Below are 20,262 nucleotides of genomic sequence, written 5' to 3' on the forward strand. Positions count from 1 at the left end.
ATGCTAATTAGATCGGATGTCTTCCAGATGTCATTCTGGATGTCCTTTCTGATGAAACCAGGGCCAAAGGCAAGCCAGCTGGGTCCTGGTGCTTGTAGGTGGCCTGAGGGAAGCCAACCCGGATTTTGAGTCCCTGCAAGTGGCCAGAGGAGTCAGGGAAGGAAGACCAAGTCTTGCATGAATTTTCCTGCATTGGGCCTCTGCTATATATATATATATATATATATATATATATATATATATATATATATATATATTCAACATATGTATGTTGGAAGTTAAGGAATAATAGAGATTATAGTTGCTGAATTTATTTTAAAGTTGTTATCAGGGTAGTGGGTTAGTAACATTATAGAAAGTTGCCTAATCTGAATAACAAAGGCTTTATAATATGTTTAGCTATTTCTCTAAATAAAAAATCATTTAAAAATCATAAACAAAAAACACAGAAGGTCCAGTAAAATTTTTGCTAGCATGTTTTCTAGGTATATTTGCTTTCTACCAAGTTTTTTTTTTAAATGTTTCAAAGCCCTAATACTTTAATATGATTGTAGAGGTGACTAATGAGACATCAGTAACAGTGTTAAAATTTATTTTTTAAATATGCCTGTAAAGAGACAAAAGTCACTATCGAGTATATCTATTACAAAATATTATTTGATAATAATTTCCAAATGCAATATTTGCTAAAACATGTCAAAATGTGGAGGGGAAAAAAGTAAATATTTACTGAGTGCTTACTATGTTCCTGGTACTGTTCTAAGCCCTTTAATGTACAACATATTTAAGTTTTTAAAAATCCATGTGTGTTAAGTACTACTATTCCCATTTAACAGATAGGAAAAGTGAGGCACTGAGAGGTTAAAGTCATCACACAGCTAGTAAAGAGCAGAGTCAGGATTGAAATCTAAGCAATCTGGCTCCAGAACCCATGTTCCACACCACCACTTCTCGAAGTTCAATGACAAAATGCTGATCCTGACTCAGTGGTCTGGAGTGGGGCATGGGGCTCAGAAACTCTAACAGGCCCCACATGATAGGAGAATGCTGTTCCAGAGCATTCCAAGTAGCAGAGGTCTGTCCTGCACCCCATGGCACCGTGCACCTCAATAACAAAACCAGCTTTCTAGTAACCTTTAGTAAGGATGAGCCCTTCATTCGCTTCCTGTCCTCAGCAGCAGGTTACCTGGATGACCGAGCACAGACTGAGCACCTTCAATAGTAATATCCTTTGACCTGAACTTTTTGTTGAATCAAATGTCAAGATTCCCCCCTTTCAGTCACTGGATATTATAAAAACTTACTTTTCAGTAAGTTAGGTTTCTGTGTACTGATTCTATTTGATCAGATTAGGAACTGGCTGTCGGCCAAAATACACATACATATCTCCCAACTCTAAACTTCTGAGTTACAAAGGCTACATTCAGTGACCACACATCCATTTCCACCCTGGGGGCACGTTATGGTCTAAGACAGAGTACAGGCTTTCCTCAGAGGTATGTTGATTTGGTTCCAGACCACCACAAAATGAGCATCACAATATAGCAGGTCATCATTTTTATTTTATTTTATTTTATTTTATTTATTTTATTTTATTTTATTTTTGCTGGCAAAAAATCTTGCATTCAGTTTGTAGAAAACACAACACTTGTGAAGCACAGTAAAGTGAAGTGTAAAAACTGAGGTGTGCCTGTACCTGATATCCCAACCTTCCTTAGCCTTCAGGGCCAACATTTCTGTTCTTGGGAGTCCCCTCTGTGGTCAGTGTGTATGATACCAGTGCAGGCATGTAAGCAATCTCCACATGTTTGTGCTCGAAAGGGAGAGTTGTTTGATAATACAAACATTTCGTTTATTCTAAGAGGCCTGCTTTTTAAAATATACATATATTTTTTTATTTTTTTTTTTTTACAGAGAGGAAGAGAGAGGGATAGAGAGTTAGAAATATCGATAAGAGAGAAACACCAATCAGCTGCCTTTTGCACACCCCCAGTATGGGGTACATGCCCTTTACCGGAATCGAACCTGGGATCTTTCAGTCCGTAGGCGGACCCTCTATCTATCCACTGACCCAAACTGGTTTCAGTGAGGCCTGCTTTTTAAGTTGTCAAATTTAAAAAGTTGTTCTTATCAGTGAGCTGAAATTTATCTAAAATAGTTTATTTCCTAATTCAGTGTATGGCCCCTTGGGGATACCTTCGAAGGAATTTGATTATATGAAAAGAATAGGTCCTAAGCTCTGGTGTAAATTTCACCAGTTAAACAGCCAAAATCCAAGGTGATTACCTTATAAGGGCACAATAATGAACTCAGGAAGGCCTTGGTGGCCATTTAATTTTCCCAGCACATAAGCTGAGTACTCGTCCATAGTTTAAGAACTTGGTGATAAAAATAAATATGAGGTTTATTGGTCATTTTTTATTCGCCTTAAATAAAAACCTTCCTCCCCCAATAATAATGTAGCTAAATACTAATTTATAGAAACAATAGCTTCTCGCAGCCCCTGAACTTGAAAGCATCCAATAAAGTAGGAAGAGAGAGTTTGCCCTTAAGGAGCTGACCTTGAGGTAGCACCACTGTCCCTTTTATTTCTGTGTGGCTTTGCAGATCACAAGGCCCTTTCATTGGATGCCCTGGATAAATCTGGACCCCAATCAGGACAAATGTACAAAGTCTCTGTTTTTAAAATGTCAATTGACTCTCAAGAGTGACTTCCGGTTCCTCTGTCTAAAACAGCAATGGATGCAGACACTTGAATGTTGTCATCCATGCCATGCCCAGTGACATAGAGAATATAAAAGTGTGACTCTCAAGGGCAAAGTTTTCCACTCTGCTTTAGACCAGGGCTTCTCAAATTTTAAACTGGGGATATACTAGGTCTGGAGCAGTGCACACGATTCTGCAGTTCCAACAAGCTTCCAGGTGATGGTGATGCTGCTGGTAAGGGGAGCATATTTTGAGCAGCAAGGTTTCCAGACTTTATCATGTAGCAGAATCACCTGGATAACTTCTGAAAGCCCAGACTGCTGGGCCCCACCTTCAGTTTCCTATTTAGTAGGTCTGGGGTAGACCCAAGAATTGCATCTCTAGCAAGTATTTACCAAATGATTTGGCTTACTCACTATGAAACATGCATTCTCATGAGATGAATGTAAAAGATGGTGTTGGTCTCTGTTCTCCTTGAATGAATCTATAACTTCTGCCTAACTGCCAAGAGCTTATTTCTGCTGATTTCTTTGGAGACCATATCAGTGTTTCTAATAAATTAAAGTTGGCTGGAACAGAAACATATAAAAGACATATGAAATATTCAGTAGAGCTATGGCCTTTAATCTTTAATCTCCTCCTAAAAAACTGTAATTACGAGTAAAGCATAATTCATTGATTCATTCATTTAAAGAAATTTTTTTCTTATTTTAACATAACATTTAGATGGTTTTTAGTTACAGGATTTTGCCATTAGCAATATAGCTATTGATTATATGTGAGCAGGAAATGTGGATTTATTAATTCACTTATTTATTCAATACAATTTTTTAATACAACTGTCAGTCACCATTCTGGGCACAATTAACCTATATTAGAAGAAAAATAGGATGTTTCATCAACCTTACAGTCTGGAGGGAGAGACTGACATTAATACAAATTTGCACATATTTATATAAACTTACAGCTTTCACTAATGTTTCAATAAAGTGAGACCATATGAATGCTGATGATTTCTTTATGTTATGACATGGCTCATGCTGTGCAAAGAATCAATTGACTCCATGTTCCAATTGGCTCCAGTTACTGCCGGAGGAACATGCTGGGTATTAATTGCAATAAAAAGCCAGAATCATTTTACTTGGTGAATCAAGAAGCTTCAAATGCTGAAGTCAAGAGATGGACTTATTCATCTCCTTAAAGCTGTCTTTTGCTTCTAACTCTTCCTGGTAGCTTCAAAATATAGAAGTTGTGCTATATTTTATTAGGAAAATGTTCAAACATACACAAACATGGAAAGAATTGTATACTGAACATCAAATAGCAATTACCTGGATTCTAGACTTAAAATTTAAATGCATTTGTTTATCACATACTGTTATATATTCATCTATCCATCCCTCTATCCACTCATTATTTCATGGGTTCTTGCTTTGTTGTTGATCCTCACCCAAGGATATTTTTTTTTCATTGATTTTTAGAGAGAGTGGAAGGGAGGGGGAGAGACAGAGAGAAACATCCATGTAAAAGAGATATGTTGATTGGTTGCTTCTCACACATGCCCTGACCTGGGCCGGGGATTGAGTCTGCAACCTAGTATGGCCCTAAACCGAAATCAAACCCGAGACCCTTCAGTCCACAGGCCCACACTCTATCCACTAAGCCAAACTGGCTAGGGCTTATATTGATGCATTTCGAAGAAGGTTGCAAATACTGGAATATTTCATCCCTGAACACTTCAGAATGAATGTATCAGGATATCATTTTTAGAAATGATCCAGATCTTTTAGAAATTTGGGGCAGGTTCAGCTAGTAGAAATTGAAGGTGCAAATTATGTATGTGTTTGAAGAAGCTCTTTCTTGAGGGAAAGACAAAACCGCACTCACTTCTCACACTCATTACAAGTAGACTAGATTTCTGCATGATGAAACCCAGAAAAACGGATGGCCTTGACCCTTACCCATCTGATGTCCAAATCAAGATGCTGTTATCCTAACCAGTTTTTAGAATGATCCAGCACCTCCAACAACTCAGACACACATTTGGTGTTTGCAAGACCCTTTACTTGCTATACTAACCACTCAATTAAGTTCCGCACATTCTAGTGTTCTATAGTACTGGAAAGTTTTGTTTCGATTTTATTGAATTTATTGAGGTAAAATTGGTTAACAAATAATACAGGTTCTAGGTACATAGTTCTATAATAGATAATATTTTATTGTATTGTGTGCTTATTTTTTTATTGTTTGATTATCCCATTCAATTTTCAAAGGGCAGGATTTAGACTTATTCAATTGGCATATGAAATAGCATCTCCTCTGTAAAACTTGGAAAAATGGTATTTCCAGTTACCCCTTTACTGGTATACTTACATTTTAAAGTCACTTCTGTTCAATTTTTAAATAGTAAGAATATAAATATTTCTTTAAATAAAATTTTGATTTAGTAAAAGTCTATTACTTGTTGCGAAGAAAAAATGATGTAATACTTTCAGTTGGCCACTAGATGGCAGGAGCCCACTTCTGCTGTAGTTAATTTTGCACATTTTTTCTCTACTTATCTAAGCCAAATTCAGTGCAACTGAAATACTAGCTTCTGAACTCTCTTTCCTTGAAATATGTTTATTTGGATCATATGAGTCTCTCCATTAATTTGAAAAAGTTGACATTTCTAGTTCTTTGGTTTCTATCATAATTTCCAGTGTGATGTGCTTATTTACTAAAAAGGATTTACTAATAAGAAAAGATAGGATTCTATGCTTATTTTATTCAACTCATAAAAAAGAATATTTGAAAAAAGGCTATAGAGAAATAAAGTCACAAGAACTGACTTCCACTGATTCCTTGAAGTGGGACAAGGAGTTTTTGTTGTTGTTTTATTTGTTTGTTTTTAATTTCAGCTTTCATACAAAGCTATCAAACAGTTTAAGAAGGTAATAACAAAACAGTAAGAAATATGGGAAATGAAAGGATGTTTACCATTTTAGGATCCTGGGGAAACACCGTCAGAAGCTCCGAGTGAAGCCGGGACGACTCCAGCAGAAAATGGAGTAAATCACACTACATCCCTGGTACCCAAACTTCCCTCCCAGGCCCTTCACAGCCAACCTGCCCCTCCAGGTAAAACCTTAGAAAAGAGAGCTGTACAACATGGCAAAGATCCTCTTGTTCGTTTGTGTCACAAAGGAGGTCGCATGATTCAATTATGTACAGTATCATGTGAACAGGGGTGCATGGGCTTAGAAGGACTCCAGAAATGTGTGATAAAGCTATGAATGAAAGAATGAGTGAACGAATGAAGTAATGAGTGAATGAACGAATGAATGAATTAGTGAATTCCAAGAAAGACACCTAAGTGCTCATCTGGCTCTGCTGATGACTTATAAAGTCACAACAAAATATCACCCAGGTTTCTGGGGTCTTTAGTCATGGATTATGTCTGCTTGCAGTCTAAAAAGATTTAGACTCAAGGGCTAAAGGTAGTTTTACAGGAAGAATAAAATTTTTAAAGTTAAAAGTGGCTGTTTTACAAACTTCTTGTAAGCAGTTATGCTTCAGAAGCTCATTCTTAGCTCTTCCTTACTAAGTCAAGGCTCCAACTTTTCAATAACCTTGAGCGCTCCTCAAGTGCCCAGGGCTCTGCTATACTCTTCATGTGGATTATCTCATTGAACTCTTAGACGCTCTCTAGGAGGGTAGATTCTATGATTGCCCCATTGTCTGGGTGACTAAACTGCAGTTCTGAGCTGACAAGGAGCTTCTGGAAGGTCATATAGCCAATAAAAGGTGATGGCTAGACTGGCACAGTTTCCTATTATCCTATAATAAAATACTTACTTTCAACTTCTGTGCTCCCACCAAAGCTACACTTATGTCTCACTTTCACAAAAATCTTTTGATTTCTATGCAACAAATTTTGACATGTAGTCTAAGACAGCTTTAGGCAATTACCGCGGTATGCATGTTTTATTTCCCCAGTAGATCGGAGGGTTCCCAGGTTAGGCTACAGTTAGATGTTTCCTTTGCAAAGAGCTGGGGAACAGCATGTACTTAATAACTTTTTGTTGAATTGTTCAATAAAGTAAGTAAAGGGAGAGGGATTTTCTTCCATGAAAGTATGGACTCATGTCTCCTCCCTTCTTTTTCATGCCAGTGCATGCCACCAGTGAACCCAGACTCTTTATTTGGGAAGGGAGGAGTAGTTCTCATGGGGGAGGATGAGATGTTGAAAAGAACAAACCATATTACATGTGTATGAGATATGAGTGGGGCCTGTGCTTTCAAGACTGTTGTTGAGATCCGTAACAGTGAGGAGACTTGATCAGGTACAAGAAGTGATATTTTCAAATGAAGATTTTTATATGCCAAATGCAAACTCTTGAGTGCTTCTGGAATATAAATAAGTCATTTAAATAGGTGACTGAGATAGCCTTGCGCTTTGCTTTTGACAGTAGAAGAGCATTTAGACTTTTTGTGTGAGGGAGGGGGGATTGACTTGATGTTTTGAAAAAATTTGACATACAGAATAATTTTTTAAATGGAACAGACAACATTACAAAAATGATTTCCACTTCTCTGATGTTAACATCTGTCAGCATCATAGTCTGACTCTCAGGCCAGGAAATCAACCTTGGCACAACACCCTGAATTGAACCACAGACCTTGTTTGAACTTCACCGCTTTCCGCTAATGTCCTTATATTATTATCCCAGGTTTCAACTCAGGATCCCACACTGCATTTAATTGTCATGTCTCCTTATTTTCCTTCAACCTATGATGGTCCCTCATTCTTGGCCTGTCTTTCATGAACTTGACACTGTTGAAGAGTAGTGGTCGGGTATTTTGTAGAATGTCCCTCAATTTGGACAGCCTGATGTTTTCTCATGATGAGGTTGAAGTGCTACATTTTTGGCCCTAGTCAGTGCAGCATAGCAGGGGAAGCTGGTATTTTTTAAAAATATATATATTTTATTGATTTTGTACAGAGAGGAAGGGAGAGAGATAGTCAGAAACATCGATGAGAGAGAGTCATCGATCAGCTGCCTCCTGCACACCCCCCACTGGGGATATGCCCACAACCAAGGTACATGCCCTTGACCGGAATCGAACCCGGGACCCTTCAGTCCCCAAGCCGACGCTCTATCCATTGAGCCAAACCGGTTTCGGCAGGGGGAAGCTGGTATTGGTGTGTCTCCTCACTGGTGGTGTTGGAGCACTTGGTTAAGGTTTCTCCACTGAAAGGTATGGTTTACTCCTTCACACTTAATAGCTGTATTGGGGGAGATCCTTTTAGATGATGCAACTATCCTGTTTCTCCTTAAATCACTGCCCAGTGATTTTTGCATCCACCAATAGATCTTGTCTGCAACAATGATCAGTGCCAACTTGTCAGCATTTGATTTTTAAAAGACCGCTTGCCATTCCTGATTCTACCAAAAGGTGGCAGTGGCATTGCCTAAATTGAATTTGTGGCTGATTTTTATTCCAAGTGGAGGGATATACTTTTTTTCTATAAATGGAACATACGGATTCACATTTAATTATGTTTGCCTCAAAGTGACAAAAGGAGGGCATTTCTTAGAAGTTTTTGGAATAATTTTCTCCCAAAATTTGTATTTCTCCATAAAGAGATTTAGACTCAAGGGCCAATTGTGGTCTTGCAAGAAGAATAAAATGTAAAAAGTTAAAAAGTGCCTATTTGTTTTATCTTTTTATTCCAGGTTCTTTAAAGGCACCTGCCAAAACAGAAGATCTTATTCACAGTGTTCTAACAGGTAAATACCACCCATTCCCTGGATGAATTAGGCAGCTAAATATTATAGAGTGTAGGTATTTAGAGGAAAGAAGGTTTCTCTCCATCTCTGAAGATTAACATTATTAATATTTCTTCTCTAAAAATACTTACACAGTCCTAGTTGAGACCACACTACCCATCATGATCACAGGAAAGTGACCATCGTTGGGCAGATAGGATCCTATTGATATAAAATATAATATAATTTCATAAGATACCCATTTTAGAATCCAAAAATAGTTTCATCCTGTAAATGTGTTCCAGCTAATAGGAAGGCATATCTTCCCATAGTGATAACAGTAAGCCATCAGTTAGAAATACAGAATACGGCCCATTGGTGATCACAGACTACTCAGTGTTTGAAGACCATGATTCAATTGGGAAATATTTTATATTTGGTAAGTTTCATAAACTAGTGGGACTGGAATTGGTACAAGCTTTCTTTAATACATACTTAATAAAGTCTGAAAAATGTTTGATACTCGGCCTAATATACAACAGAAATGCTCACCAAAAGCAGCACTATTGGGAAGAGACGAGCACTGCATATAGCTCAATGTCCGTAAACAGTCAGTGGATCCATACATTGTGGTATACGCACAGACTGAACTGAGTGGGATACAACTCTCAGAATAAATAAACTACAGTCACACACAACATGCACAAAATTCACAAGTATTACTATGTTGAAGAAAAGAGGCCAGACACAGATGAGCACATTCTTTATGATTCCATCTACGTAAAGTTCAAAAACAAGCAAAATTAACTCATGCTGTTGGGAACACAGATTGGATTGTATTTGATGGGGAGCAGGAAACCAAAAGAGGGCCTCTGGCATCTGATGATGTTTTTTATGTTGTTCTGAGTAATGGTTGTTGAAGCATGCTCACTTTGTGAAAATGTATATTTTATGATTTGTATGTATTTTAGGTATGTATTTATGTTTCACCAAAATAACATATAAAATATTCATAGAAAAAAATACTTGAATAATGTTTTTTAGAAATATATATGATTTCAGAGATGAAGGGAGAGGGAGAGAGAGATATTGGAACATCAATAATGAGAATCATTGATCAGCTGCCTCTTTCATGCCCCCAGAGGGGATAGAGCCAGCAACCAGGACATGTGCCCTGACTGGGAATGAAACCAAGACCTCCTGGTTCATAGGTTGATGCTGAACCACTGACCCATGCCAGTTAAGCAACACTGTATTTTTAAAAATGTGTCTTAAAGATTTAGTTCCCTGGGTAACGATAAAAAGTTGACACATACAGCAAGAGACAAAAGTGTAAATAGAGCATGATTCCAGTGTTATTTAAAAATAAATGCATAGCAGAAATGCATTTATTTTTAAATAAACTGGTTTGGCTCAGTGGATAGAGCGTTGGCCTGGGGACTGAAAGGTCCCAGGTTCGATTCTAGCCAAGGGCATGTACCTTGGTTGCGGGCACATCCCCAGTAGGGGGTGTGCAAGAGGCAGCTGATCGATGATTCTCTCTCATCGATGTCTCTAACTGTCTATCCTTCTCTCTTCCTCTGTGAAAAACCAATAAAATATATTTAAAAATAAATAAATTAATTAAAATAAATGCATAGAAGATAGGCCAAAGGTCTGTATAATAAAGTAACAGTGATTATCTCTGGGTAGGTTGTTTATGAGTGATATTTGACTCTTTATATAAATGAACATTATCTGTATGCTTAAGAGCATATTCAAATAATAGCTTTTCAGACACAGACATTTTTTTTTTTTTTTTTTTTTTAAGAATTTTCTCTGGAATTTTTTAAACACAGGTTGGAACATCTTGAACCCTGTTGGTACTTGCCATAGCTGATCTGCTGCACACTGTTCTTAAAGAAGTGGGATTGAATCTTTAACAAAAAAAAAATGCAGCAATTCCTTGGGATTTTAAATTATTAATATAATAAGTTACTATGCAATCATAATGAGTCTATTTGGGCCTGAGAGAAACCATTAAATAAATGTATCTGATTTTCTCGTTGGCCTTTTTATCCAAACGGAATCAAATGTCAGAAGACTAGACACATTATAAGAAAGGGAAGCATATTTCAATTGCTTAAAGACCTCAAGTTTTAGGAACATCAATTTGTATTCTGATTTCAACATTAATTCACTAGCTATCTTATCTTCTATTCAGGTCTGTTGTTATTCATGGCATAGGTATACTATTTCTGACTCTCTTGACAGTTCTAAATATTTATGATAACATTTTTTTCTTCCGCTCTTGGAAGCAGAGAGTTCAAAATCAAAGCATGGAAACATGTGAACTATGACCTGATCTAGGTCCAAATATATGGTGATTCATTGCCGTTAGGACACTGTCAACCTCAAGGCACCCACTGTTGTATACTCCATGGACAACAAAATTCATCTCAGTTTCAGAAATGTGAACGTATTTATTTTTAAATGCATTTTCCAGAGTTGACCAAATAAGTCAATAAAATACAGAATGTCTTAAGGTCAAGCTCTTTCGCATTAAATTTATTCCCAGCATTGAATAAAATACGTAGCAATGTAAGGTGCTACTGTCACTTATGGTGCCATTGGGAAAATCACATTAAGGGATTTTTCTTCACTTTATTGCTTTATATCAGAACGCTGATACATGTACAAGCCTACTATGTCTATACTGTGAACAATGCCCCTTAGAGATGGTGCAGAAGAACCCGAACAATCATTAGTGAAGCGTCTACAGGCACACTGCCAGGAACTGTGCTAAACATTTTGCAGCAATTCTTTTATTTCACCAGCACAATGTTCCTAAAAAGTAGGGAAGCATTGTGATCTCTACGGTGGATGCTATCGGTGTCCCACACAGATCCCCTTTACCCTCCTGTGGACCCATCCTCAAGCTGCAGGAAGCGATGGCTGACAGCAGCTCGGAGTTTTCCTTGCTCTTGAAAATTGCCCTCAGCCAAACGGAAGCTTCCTCTCTAGTAGGTTCTGCCCCCCCCACCCCCGCCTCCCTATGGACTATCCCAAATATGCAAATGCTGACCCTCTTGCCTCAAGGTGAGTCGGACACTATGGTACAATTCACACTCCTGAGGGCCCAGTTGGATCAGGCAGGAGCCAGACTCCAGCTTAGCAAGTTTAACTGCTTCCCCTTCCCTATCTGCCGCCCTCATTCCCCCACTCCTGAGAGCCTCCCTCAGGGAATCACATGCACGGAATTGCTTCTCTTGAGCTCTGTTTCTAGGGAGCCCAAACTTAAAAAAAAAAAAACAAAAAAAAAACGTTGCAAGTGAATAGAGTCTGAGAAATTCGGTAACATTGTCACAAAGTTAGCAAGTGATGGAGCCACCCTGAAACCCAGATAAGCTCTGCTCTTAAGCTCAGGTGGGCTAGGATCAGACACACATTGCTCAGTAAAGAGGTTGCTAGTCCTCTCTATGTCTGTCTTTTCAGTCCTTCCATGTCTGTTAGCTTTTCTGCTCCTTTGTTGCAGAAGTGGAAGCGCAGACCATTGAAGAGCTAAAGCAACAGAAGTCGTTTGTCAAGCTTCAGAAGAAGCACTACAAAGAAATGAAAGAGCTGGTTAAGAGACACCACAAGAAAACCACTGACCTTATCAAGGAGCACACTACAAAATACAATGAGATTCAGAATGACTACTTAAGAAGGAGAGCGGCTTTGGAGAAGACAGCCAGAAAGGATAGTAAGAAAAAGTAAGTTGAATGAGCATGATTTGTTTGATGGCATGAGGAAGAGAGACATTTACATGGATTTTTTTTTTTCCTCATGTTTTGTATCGTATTTTGCACCTTGACCACTGCAAGAAGGAAAGCCACCCCATTCCCTCCATTATGGAGCTTTCCTGTCACCTCAGCTCAGTTTTGCCTGTGGACTGAATTTCTTTGTTTGACCAAATTTCTGAGAATAGATATGCAGGGAATCCTATCCATGAGTCCTAGCCTATGAGCCCAATATCAACTGGCTGACTTTCCATAATACAGAGGCCAACCAGTAGGTATGAAATTTTTCCATGTACCTATACCCTAGTTGAAGAGACAGTTTGTCATAGAGAAAGAAGTCTCACCTATCCTTTGCTGCCCGATTGTTAACCCACAAAGCCCTGCAAAGGTAACCCTAGTGTTCGGATGTAGGAGTTCCCATGGCTCCAGGTACCCAGATTTGGGATGGAGAGGCATCTCTCGCACATTTATTCAACCAGTGTTTATTGAACACCAACAGTATGCTTGGAAGACACAGCAGTAACATGACCTACATAATTCTCTCACACAGTAACTGATGTGGGAACTATGTGAGCAGGTAAGCTACCTGTCGGTGAGAGTTGGAGGGCTCTACTACATCCTCCCTTCCACTTCTTTACTGAGTAATCTTACCTTGATGCCAGGTTATAGAGAGAGGTAAGGTGCCTTTTTTCAGATCCATATTGTGAAAACAAGATTTAACATGCGATTAACTTAAAAGCACAATCAGAACCCAGTACTAGGGTCTTAAAAAGCAGCAAAACCTTTATTTCTTAGAACTGGAACTGCCTCAGAAGCCATCTGAGTGAACTTTTGTCACTTCTTCAAGGAAGCAGCTGAAAGCTATAGGCATGAACATTTATCTGAATTTACATAAACAGTTCCAGTAAAGCTTGGCCTAAAACTTCTCTAAATTTCTATTTTAGTGATATGTATGTAGTCATTTATTTATTCACATATTCATTTCCTTATGTCTTATCCTGCAAACTTCCAATAGAGTGTTGAAGTTATTTACAGAAGATGTGCGTAAAAATCTTACCAAAAGCAGAGAACGAAAAGCAACGTACACACATACAACACACAGACTGAGTGGTTATCAGTTTCTTAGGCCTGCTGTCCAACACAGGATTCCTCAGCCACAAGTGGCTCATAGAATTTGAAATGTGCTCTAAGTATAATATAAATACAAGACTTCAAAGACTTTATTAAAAAAAAAGAATATGAAATAAGTCATTTTTATATGGACCTACATTGATTTTATTTTAATTGCATGTTGAAGTGATAATATTTGGGATGTGTTTAGGTTATATAAAATATATTATTAAAATAAATTTCACTCATTCCTTTTTACTCGTTAAGGTAGCTACTAAAAGTTTTAGATCACATATGCGAAAAAAAATAACTGAGGCTCATGTTGAATTTCCACTGGATAGCACCAACCATTTAATGCAATTTCTGTCCTAGAACACTGAATATAGCCCTTAGCTTCCAAGAAAAGGAGATATGGGTTAGACAGTTCTCCTCATCTGATGAAAGGAAACTTGCTTGCTTTTCCAAAAGAGAGAAACATTTTCCTGGTATTAAATTACAGAAGAATTCATCTCATGGATCTTAAACAGGCTACATTAGGCAACGGGGGATATTTTCAACTCTGTTTTTACAAAAGATGCAGAAACATTGTTCCCTTGGTTATTTTTTAATACTTCCCCTCAACACACAGATGGAAGTCCCTAAGCATGAAGCATCAAAAGACACATCAGGAGAAGCCTCCTTTCAAAAGGCAAAGCCACTGAGGCCTGATCATGTCTGCCACCTCCCAACCTCCTTCATACACCTTAAACTCCTGAGAATAACTCAGCAATAAATGGGTGGAATGTTCGTTAGACTTTTTTTGTTTTTATTCACATATCCATCCTCTCAACTTAGCTTTCCACATATGTGTCCATAAGACATAAGATCATATATGGATAGTTTCTGTCCAGACACTGGCATGCATGATTCTGTACTGTAATTGTTTGTTGTTGTTTTTTAATAATCCTCACCTGAGGATTTTTTTTTTTAATATTGATATTCAGAGAGAGTAAAAGGGAGAAAGGAGGGGGAAAGAGAGGGGGGAGAAAAAAAAAAAAAAAAAAACACATTGATGTAAGAATGACACAATGATTGGTTGCTTCCCCAACTGAGGCGAGGGATAGAACCTGCAACTAAGTACATGCCCTTGACCTGAAATCAAACCAATGATCCTATGGTCTAAGGGCCAATGCTCTAACCACTGAGCAACCAGCCAGGGTTCTTTGCTGTACTCAAGACCTTGCTTTTCCCCAGGTGCCTGGCCTCAGGTAAGGAGCATTGTAGTATCCTCCCCTCACAATATCCTGAGGCAGTGTCTCAGCGAGCCTTGGCTTCCTCAGATATTAACTGAAGATACTCATTCTCCTCTGCATTGTTGTGAAAGTAGAAAGTGCCTAGCACATATCGAGTGGTCACAAATGTCTTGTCCTCGGCAGTTCAGCCTGTCCTGGAGGTGGGTTATCGAAATATTTATTTCCAAACACAATGCTCTCTCTAGGAGGAACACTGGTGCACCACCTACCCTCCACTGTACTGTGACCTGCTTGTTTTGTGAGTTAAGCTCTGTGTCTCTGCAGATCGGAACCCAGCAGCCCTGACCACGGCTCATCAACCATTGAGCAAGATCTGGCTGCCCTGGATGCCGAAATGACCCAGAAGTTAATCGACTTGAAGGACAAGCAACAGCAGCAACTGCTTAATCTTCGACAAGAACAGTATTATAGTGAAAAATACCAGAAGCGAGAACATATTAAACTGGTAAGCCCAAGAAATGTGGGTTATGTTTGTGTGGCCGGAACCCTATTTTCAACAGAAAACTTTGGATAACTTAAAGTTAGACTGCAGCAGATGTGGCTGGTGCCTCCTGCTGCCTGCTCCCTCCTCCAATAATATTATTTTGATGCCAGGTTCTAGAGAGAGGTAAGATGTGTTTTTCAGACCCATATTATGACATATGATTAACATACAAACACAATAAAAACCCAGCACATAGGTTTTTTGTCCAGTTCTAAGAAATCATCATTTCTTAGAACTGGACATGTGTAGTGTTTACCACACTAATAATTTATAAGTCCCCTCTTCCACATCTTTACAAAGCTCCTCTCTGTTCCCGAATGAGGCTATGTTTTATTGCTTTTATTTTCACTGACTTGTATGGAGTTATAATAGTCTTTTGAGAGCTTTGAAATCTCACAAGGAACTGAAAAACAATTTAAAAAGATTAAGACCAGCCCTAGCAGGTTTGGCTCAATGGATAGAGTGTCGGCCTGCAGACTGAAGGGTCTCAGGTTTGATTCCGGCCAACATGCCTGGGTTGTGGCCTTGATCCCCAGGAGGGGGTGTGCAGAAGGCAGCCAATCAATGATTCTCTCTCGTCATTGATGTTTTTATCTCTCTCTTGCCCTCTCCCTTCCTCTCTGAAATCAATAAAATATATATTTTAAAAAATTAAGACCATGCTGATAATAAATATTCACTTTTTTTGTACCTCTTGGCTTCTTAAGAACTAAAAACAATTATACAGCCTACTATTCTCCTACATTTAGAAAAGTCAGTATCTAAGTGGTAAGCATGGAGTGCTGTCTACCCAATTGCTCAGGCTCCCAATGAAATAAAATGCCATCATCTCTGTTAATGACCAGTTTTATCTTCCAAAATGTTTCTGGCATTTCCTTCATTGTTGTTGGTGCCTTGACACATAGTAGGGACATGGTTAATATTCGATCATAGGTAAATTAAATGAATCATTCAATAAAGTAGCCTTGAATACAAGCTTGTGCCCAAAACAAAACAAATGAACTAGCTTCATATAAATTAGTGTCCCCAAAGGAAATGGGTTCTGAGAGGTGTTTGTATGACCTGACCATTTCTTTGTTGAAGGTGAGTTCATGTTAAGAGAGTTCTAAAGCAGTTTCTGCTGACAGATTAGCAATCCGTGGGCGGCATAGCCAGGATAAACAGTGCAATTCTGTTGTTCGATTACTGATTGCCAATGGCAATATGTCAGAGCGTCTGTCTAAATCTCAGGAGTTTATCAAAATCAGATTCCACTTGGTCAATTATTGTCAACTTCAGCCTGCATCAGAATTACCCGGAGAGCTTGTTAGAGCAGATTGCTGGGTCCCAGCCTGCATTCCCAATTCCACAGGCCTCTCCTAAGGCGTCTGATGCTGACCCTCCGGGTCCGGGGACCACACTTGGAAACACAACTCCCCACCCCTACATGGGAGCCTTGGGATTTATCTTTTATGAACTCCACATGATTTTGATGGGCCACCTTGTTTGTGAACTGTTAAAATAAGACATGAACAGTGAAAAAACCATGGTGCAGCAGTCATGTTTGGTGTAGGGAAGGGATTGCCTGGGACAGAACCCGAGAAAGTCAAGGTGAAGTTTAACTAGAGATAATGGCTTTGGGACCCACGGCAAACACTACCAATCTGCTTTCTCCAGTGCACCATCCCTAGTACTGCAGAAAATAGTAATGACATAATTACTATGTATTGAGCACCCATCATGGGGCTATGCACTGTGCTAAGCCATTTCAGGAACTGCCCAATTTAACCTTCATTATAACCACTGGATTTGGGTACTGTTGTAAGCCTATTTATCAGATTAAAAATCTCACAGAGAAATGTAGTGACTTTCCCAAGGTTTCACAGCTAGTGCAGTTGGGATTTGAACCTTGATCTTCTGATTCTAGAACTTCTGCTTTAAAACCATAGTGCAGGTACTTCCACTAATTCGGATGTCAAGCCAACATTATAATAATGAGCTCACATCAACTGCATCGACTGTGAGTACACAGCCAACTCCTTCATTAGGATGATTGGGTACTGTGCCACTCTCTCTTTTTTTCTCCTTTTAAAAATATATTTTATATTTTATTTTTAGAGAGAGAGGAACAGAGAGTGGGAGAGAGAGAAATATTGATGTAAGAATAAAACATTGATTGATGCCTCCTGCATGCTCCATTCAGGGGATTGAACTGCAACCTGGGCATGTGCCCTGATCGGAAATCAAACTGGAAACCTTTCAATGCATAGGATGACACCCAACCAACTGAGCCATACTGGCCAGGGCTCTCTTTTAAATTTAACAGATGTATTTCCCGTACCATTCAGTTCACTCATTTAAAGTGTACATTCAATGGTTTTTAAATTGTGGATTTGGATCTCAGATAAAGCCCCAAACACTGTGGGGCTTTGGACACACACATATAGGCCTTTACTAAGAGGGCTAAGTCCAAAGACCGTGGATTTAGAACCAAAGTTTATTTTAGAGCTATTAGGGAGCATCCACAATATACATTTCATGCCTTTTAGCTAATGTGTGTATCAGAACCTTCAGTCAACTCCATTTCTGCTGGGAAGCTTTTAGTGAAAGGCATACAGAACTGTCAGTTCTATCAGTGGTTGTGGTTCTGAATTATGAACAGGCCTTTTAGGCTAAATTAGACAAATGGAAGTGTAATTAAAAAGTCAGTAAGCCCCAGGTAAAAAGGAGTATTTGGGTGATGAGAAAAATTAAAACAAGATATTTTATCTTCCAAAATTGCTTTGGGAATTAAATACACATGTATCTTTGTTAAGGATTTTCAAATGCCAGCACCCACAGTTCAAGGATCTAGAAAGAAATCAAGGCATCAGTAAGCTACCTGCTAAATAATCATAAAAAAGTAAATGTTTACAAAATGCTCTGGTAGACACTGGAGATAAAAATGAAGATACACGGAGAGAACATATATTACAAACAGTTATTTTACCAGGTGAATCAATGAGATAATAAAGACCTCAACAAATTGATATAAAAATACATTTTCAGAACTTTATGTCTAACTGTATACACTGAAAACGTCAGGGGACTATTTTAAGGAATTGTTCATATTATCAGGGAGGTGTAAAATGCACACCACGTGACATAGACTACATCTTCAAAGGATTTTCTTTTTTTATACATGCCCACATAAGGATCTTCATCTTTAAAGTTCTATATCCAAAGAGTAATGCAGTCTGGTTACTTCAGGTGAAGCCTCCACTCACCTGGCCCCATCTACTAAATCACAATTTGCATTTTTAAAGGAATGCCGTGACCTGTTACACATTCCAGTTGAAGAAGCACAGTTTTAGAGCTATCTACCCTTACCTTTGCTCAGTAAGACTAGAATGAGCCTAAAATTCCTTTTAGTTGAAATGGGAAATTGAACTGCTATCTACTGACAGCTGATCATTGAGCTGGATGAGTATCTATTGGTGCCCAAGTCGCAGATCCTATGGAAATTGCTCCTGTGATTTCCGGCATCATCAGCTGCCGAAGGTTGACCCTGAGTTTTGCCCATTCAGTTAGGGTTAGATTTTAATTTTGAAGTGACTGTGCTAAGTGCAGGAAATTCATAGGGGATCGCCCTGAGGATTTCTCCATCACTCTCAATAATCAGCCACAGCATCAGAATTCAAGGCTTGACACCTCAGCATAGTGAGAGGGGATTTTGTGGAGAGATCCATGGGCCATTCCTCTGTCTCAGCAGTGCTTGTCCTGGCATTTTGTTTTCTCATTTCTTCCTTCTCGGTGGCTTTAAACTAATATTTCCTCTCTTCCTCAGTCATCACACTATTCTGTGCAGAGGCTTGTTTTGTTTTGCTTTGTATCTCACCTTATCTCCTCTGTTGTATTTTAAGTCTCCCACATGTTCTAATCGCATTCATGTCTTCCTTCCTTCACTTCGACCTTAATGGTCCATATTCTTATACATCCCACCTGTCCCAGTAGCACTCATTTGTGGCTCCAAACCCACACTAGTGCCCATCCACCTGAGTTCCCCCGGACCCTGCCAGTCCCGGAGTTTCACAGTGAAGGCTCTGGGTAGTGAAAGCTCTGGGTCGATACTGATCAGCTGGGAATAGATGGCCCATCAGGATGGGAGTAGTGATGAGTACAGGTCTAGTCTCAAATCTCATCATTTCTGGCCAATGCTCCTCATTGGGTAGCTGTACTTCCTCATTTGTCTATTGAAGATAAAAATAATCCTCACTTCATTAAACTGTAAGAAGGAATAATGAGATAATGTACAGAAAACATTGTTTTAAGTGTAAGCCTCTCCCCTTACCCCCCGCCAGTACAAGGATTGTCTAAGACCTTAGTGGGCAAACTGCGGCTCACAAGCCACATGCAGCTCTTTGACCCCCCTGAGTGTGGCTCTTCCACAAAATATCACGGTCTGGGCTAGTCTATTTTGAAGAAGTGGCGTTAGAAGAAGTTTAAAAATTTTACTCTCAAAAGAAATTTCAATAGTTGTACTGTTGATATTTGGCTATGTTGACTAATGAGTTTGCCGACCACTGGAAGAGCTCTTGGGTTCAAACATAAATGTGTGCTGCATTTTCTGACATCCTGCTATGGCCTGAGGGGGCTCATCCTCTTCCTTTAATGGTTTCTATCAGCACCACTTGCTGTTGCTTCCTTCCTGGGAGTCAATCTTGAATTATCTTCCCTCTGTTGTTGCCCAGCTGAAGTCTATGCCCCAGGAGAAACTGCTTGTCAGGAAGTATCGCCACTGCCTTTGTGCTAGTGTTTTCTGTCTTTCTAAAACAGTCTGACTTGAACATAAGGTCATTTGTCTTGAGAAATAACAATACAATTTCCCCAAAAACTTTATATTCTCTGCCAAGGAGGAAATGGCAAAACAATAAAAGACTTTATTAATGAAATAAGAAATGAAATAATTGTCAAAATGTATTCTTATGTGTCAGTTTTCCTGATCATCATTGGGTAACCCTAATGAGTTGCTATTTTTCTTTTCATGTCTGTGTATATGAATTTACACACATGTGTGTATATGCATACATATATGTATATATGTATGTAGATATATACATATCGGTAGTGTAGATTTACACACATACACATATATGTATGTATACATGTATGTTTATATACACATATATTTATAAATA

General features: G+C 38.8%; 1 protein-coding gene across 4 annotated transcripts in view; it reads left to right on the forward strand.

Moving 5' to 3' along the window:
* Positions 1 to 20,262, forward strand: part of PLCB1 (phospholipase C beta 1) — a 603,902-nt gene that overhangs the window by 510,534 nt on the left and 73,106 nt on the right. For 2 of the 4 annotated variants that reach the window (XM_045574801.1, XM_045574802.1), the window contains exons 24-27: positions 5,694 to 5,826; positions 8,427 to 8,480; positions 11,974 to 12,193; positions 14,887 to 15,067. In XM_045574801.1, the coding sequence (XP_045430757.1) occupies positions 5,694 to 5,826; positions 8,427 to 8,480; positions 11,974 to 12,193; positions 14,887 to 15,067 (588 nt within the window). Of the gene's footprint in view, positions 1 to 473; positions 477 to 5,693; positions 5,827 to 8,421; positions 8,481 to 11,973; positions 12,194 to 14,886; positions 15,068 to 20,262 lie in introns of all 4 variants that reach the window. The other 2 variants (XM_045574800.1, XM_036419878.2) reach the window with 2 other exon arrangements.

Source organism: Pipistrellus kuhlii, unplaced genomic scaffold (assembly GCF_014108245.1).
Source record: "Pipistrellus kuhlii isolate mPipKuh1 unplaced genomic scaffold, mPipKuh1.p scaffold_m20_p_6, whole genome shotgun sequence".
NCBI classification, from domain to species: Eukaryota; Metazoa; Chordata; class Mammalia; order Chiroptera; family Vespertilionidae; genus Pipistrellus; species Pipistrellus kuhlii.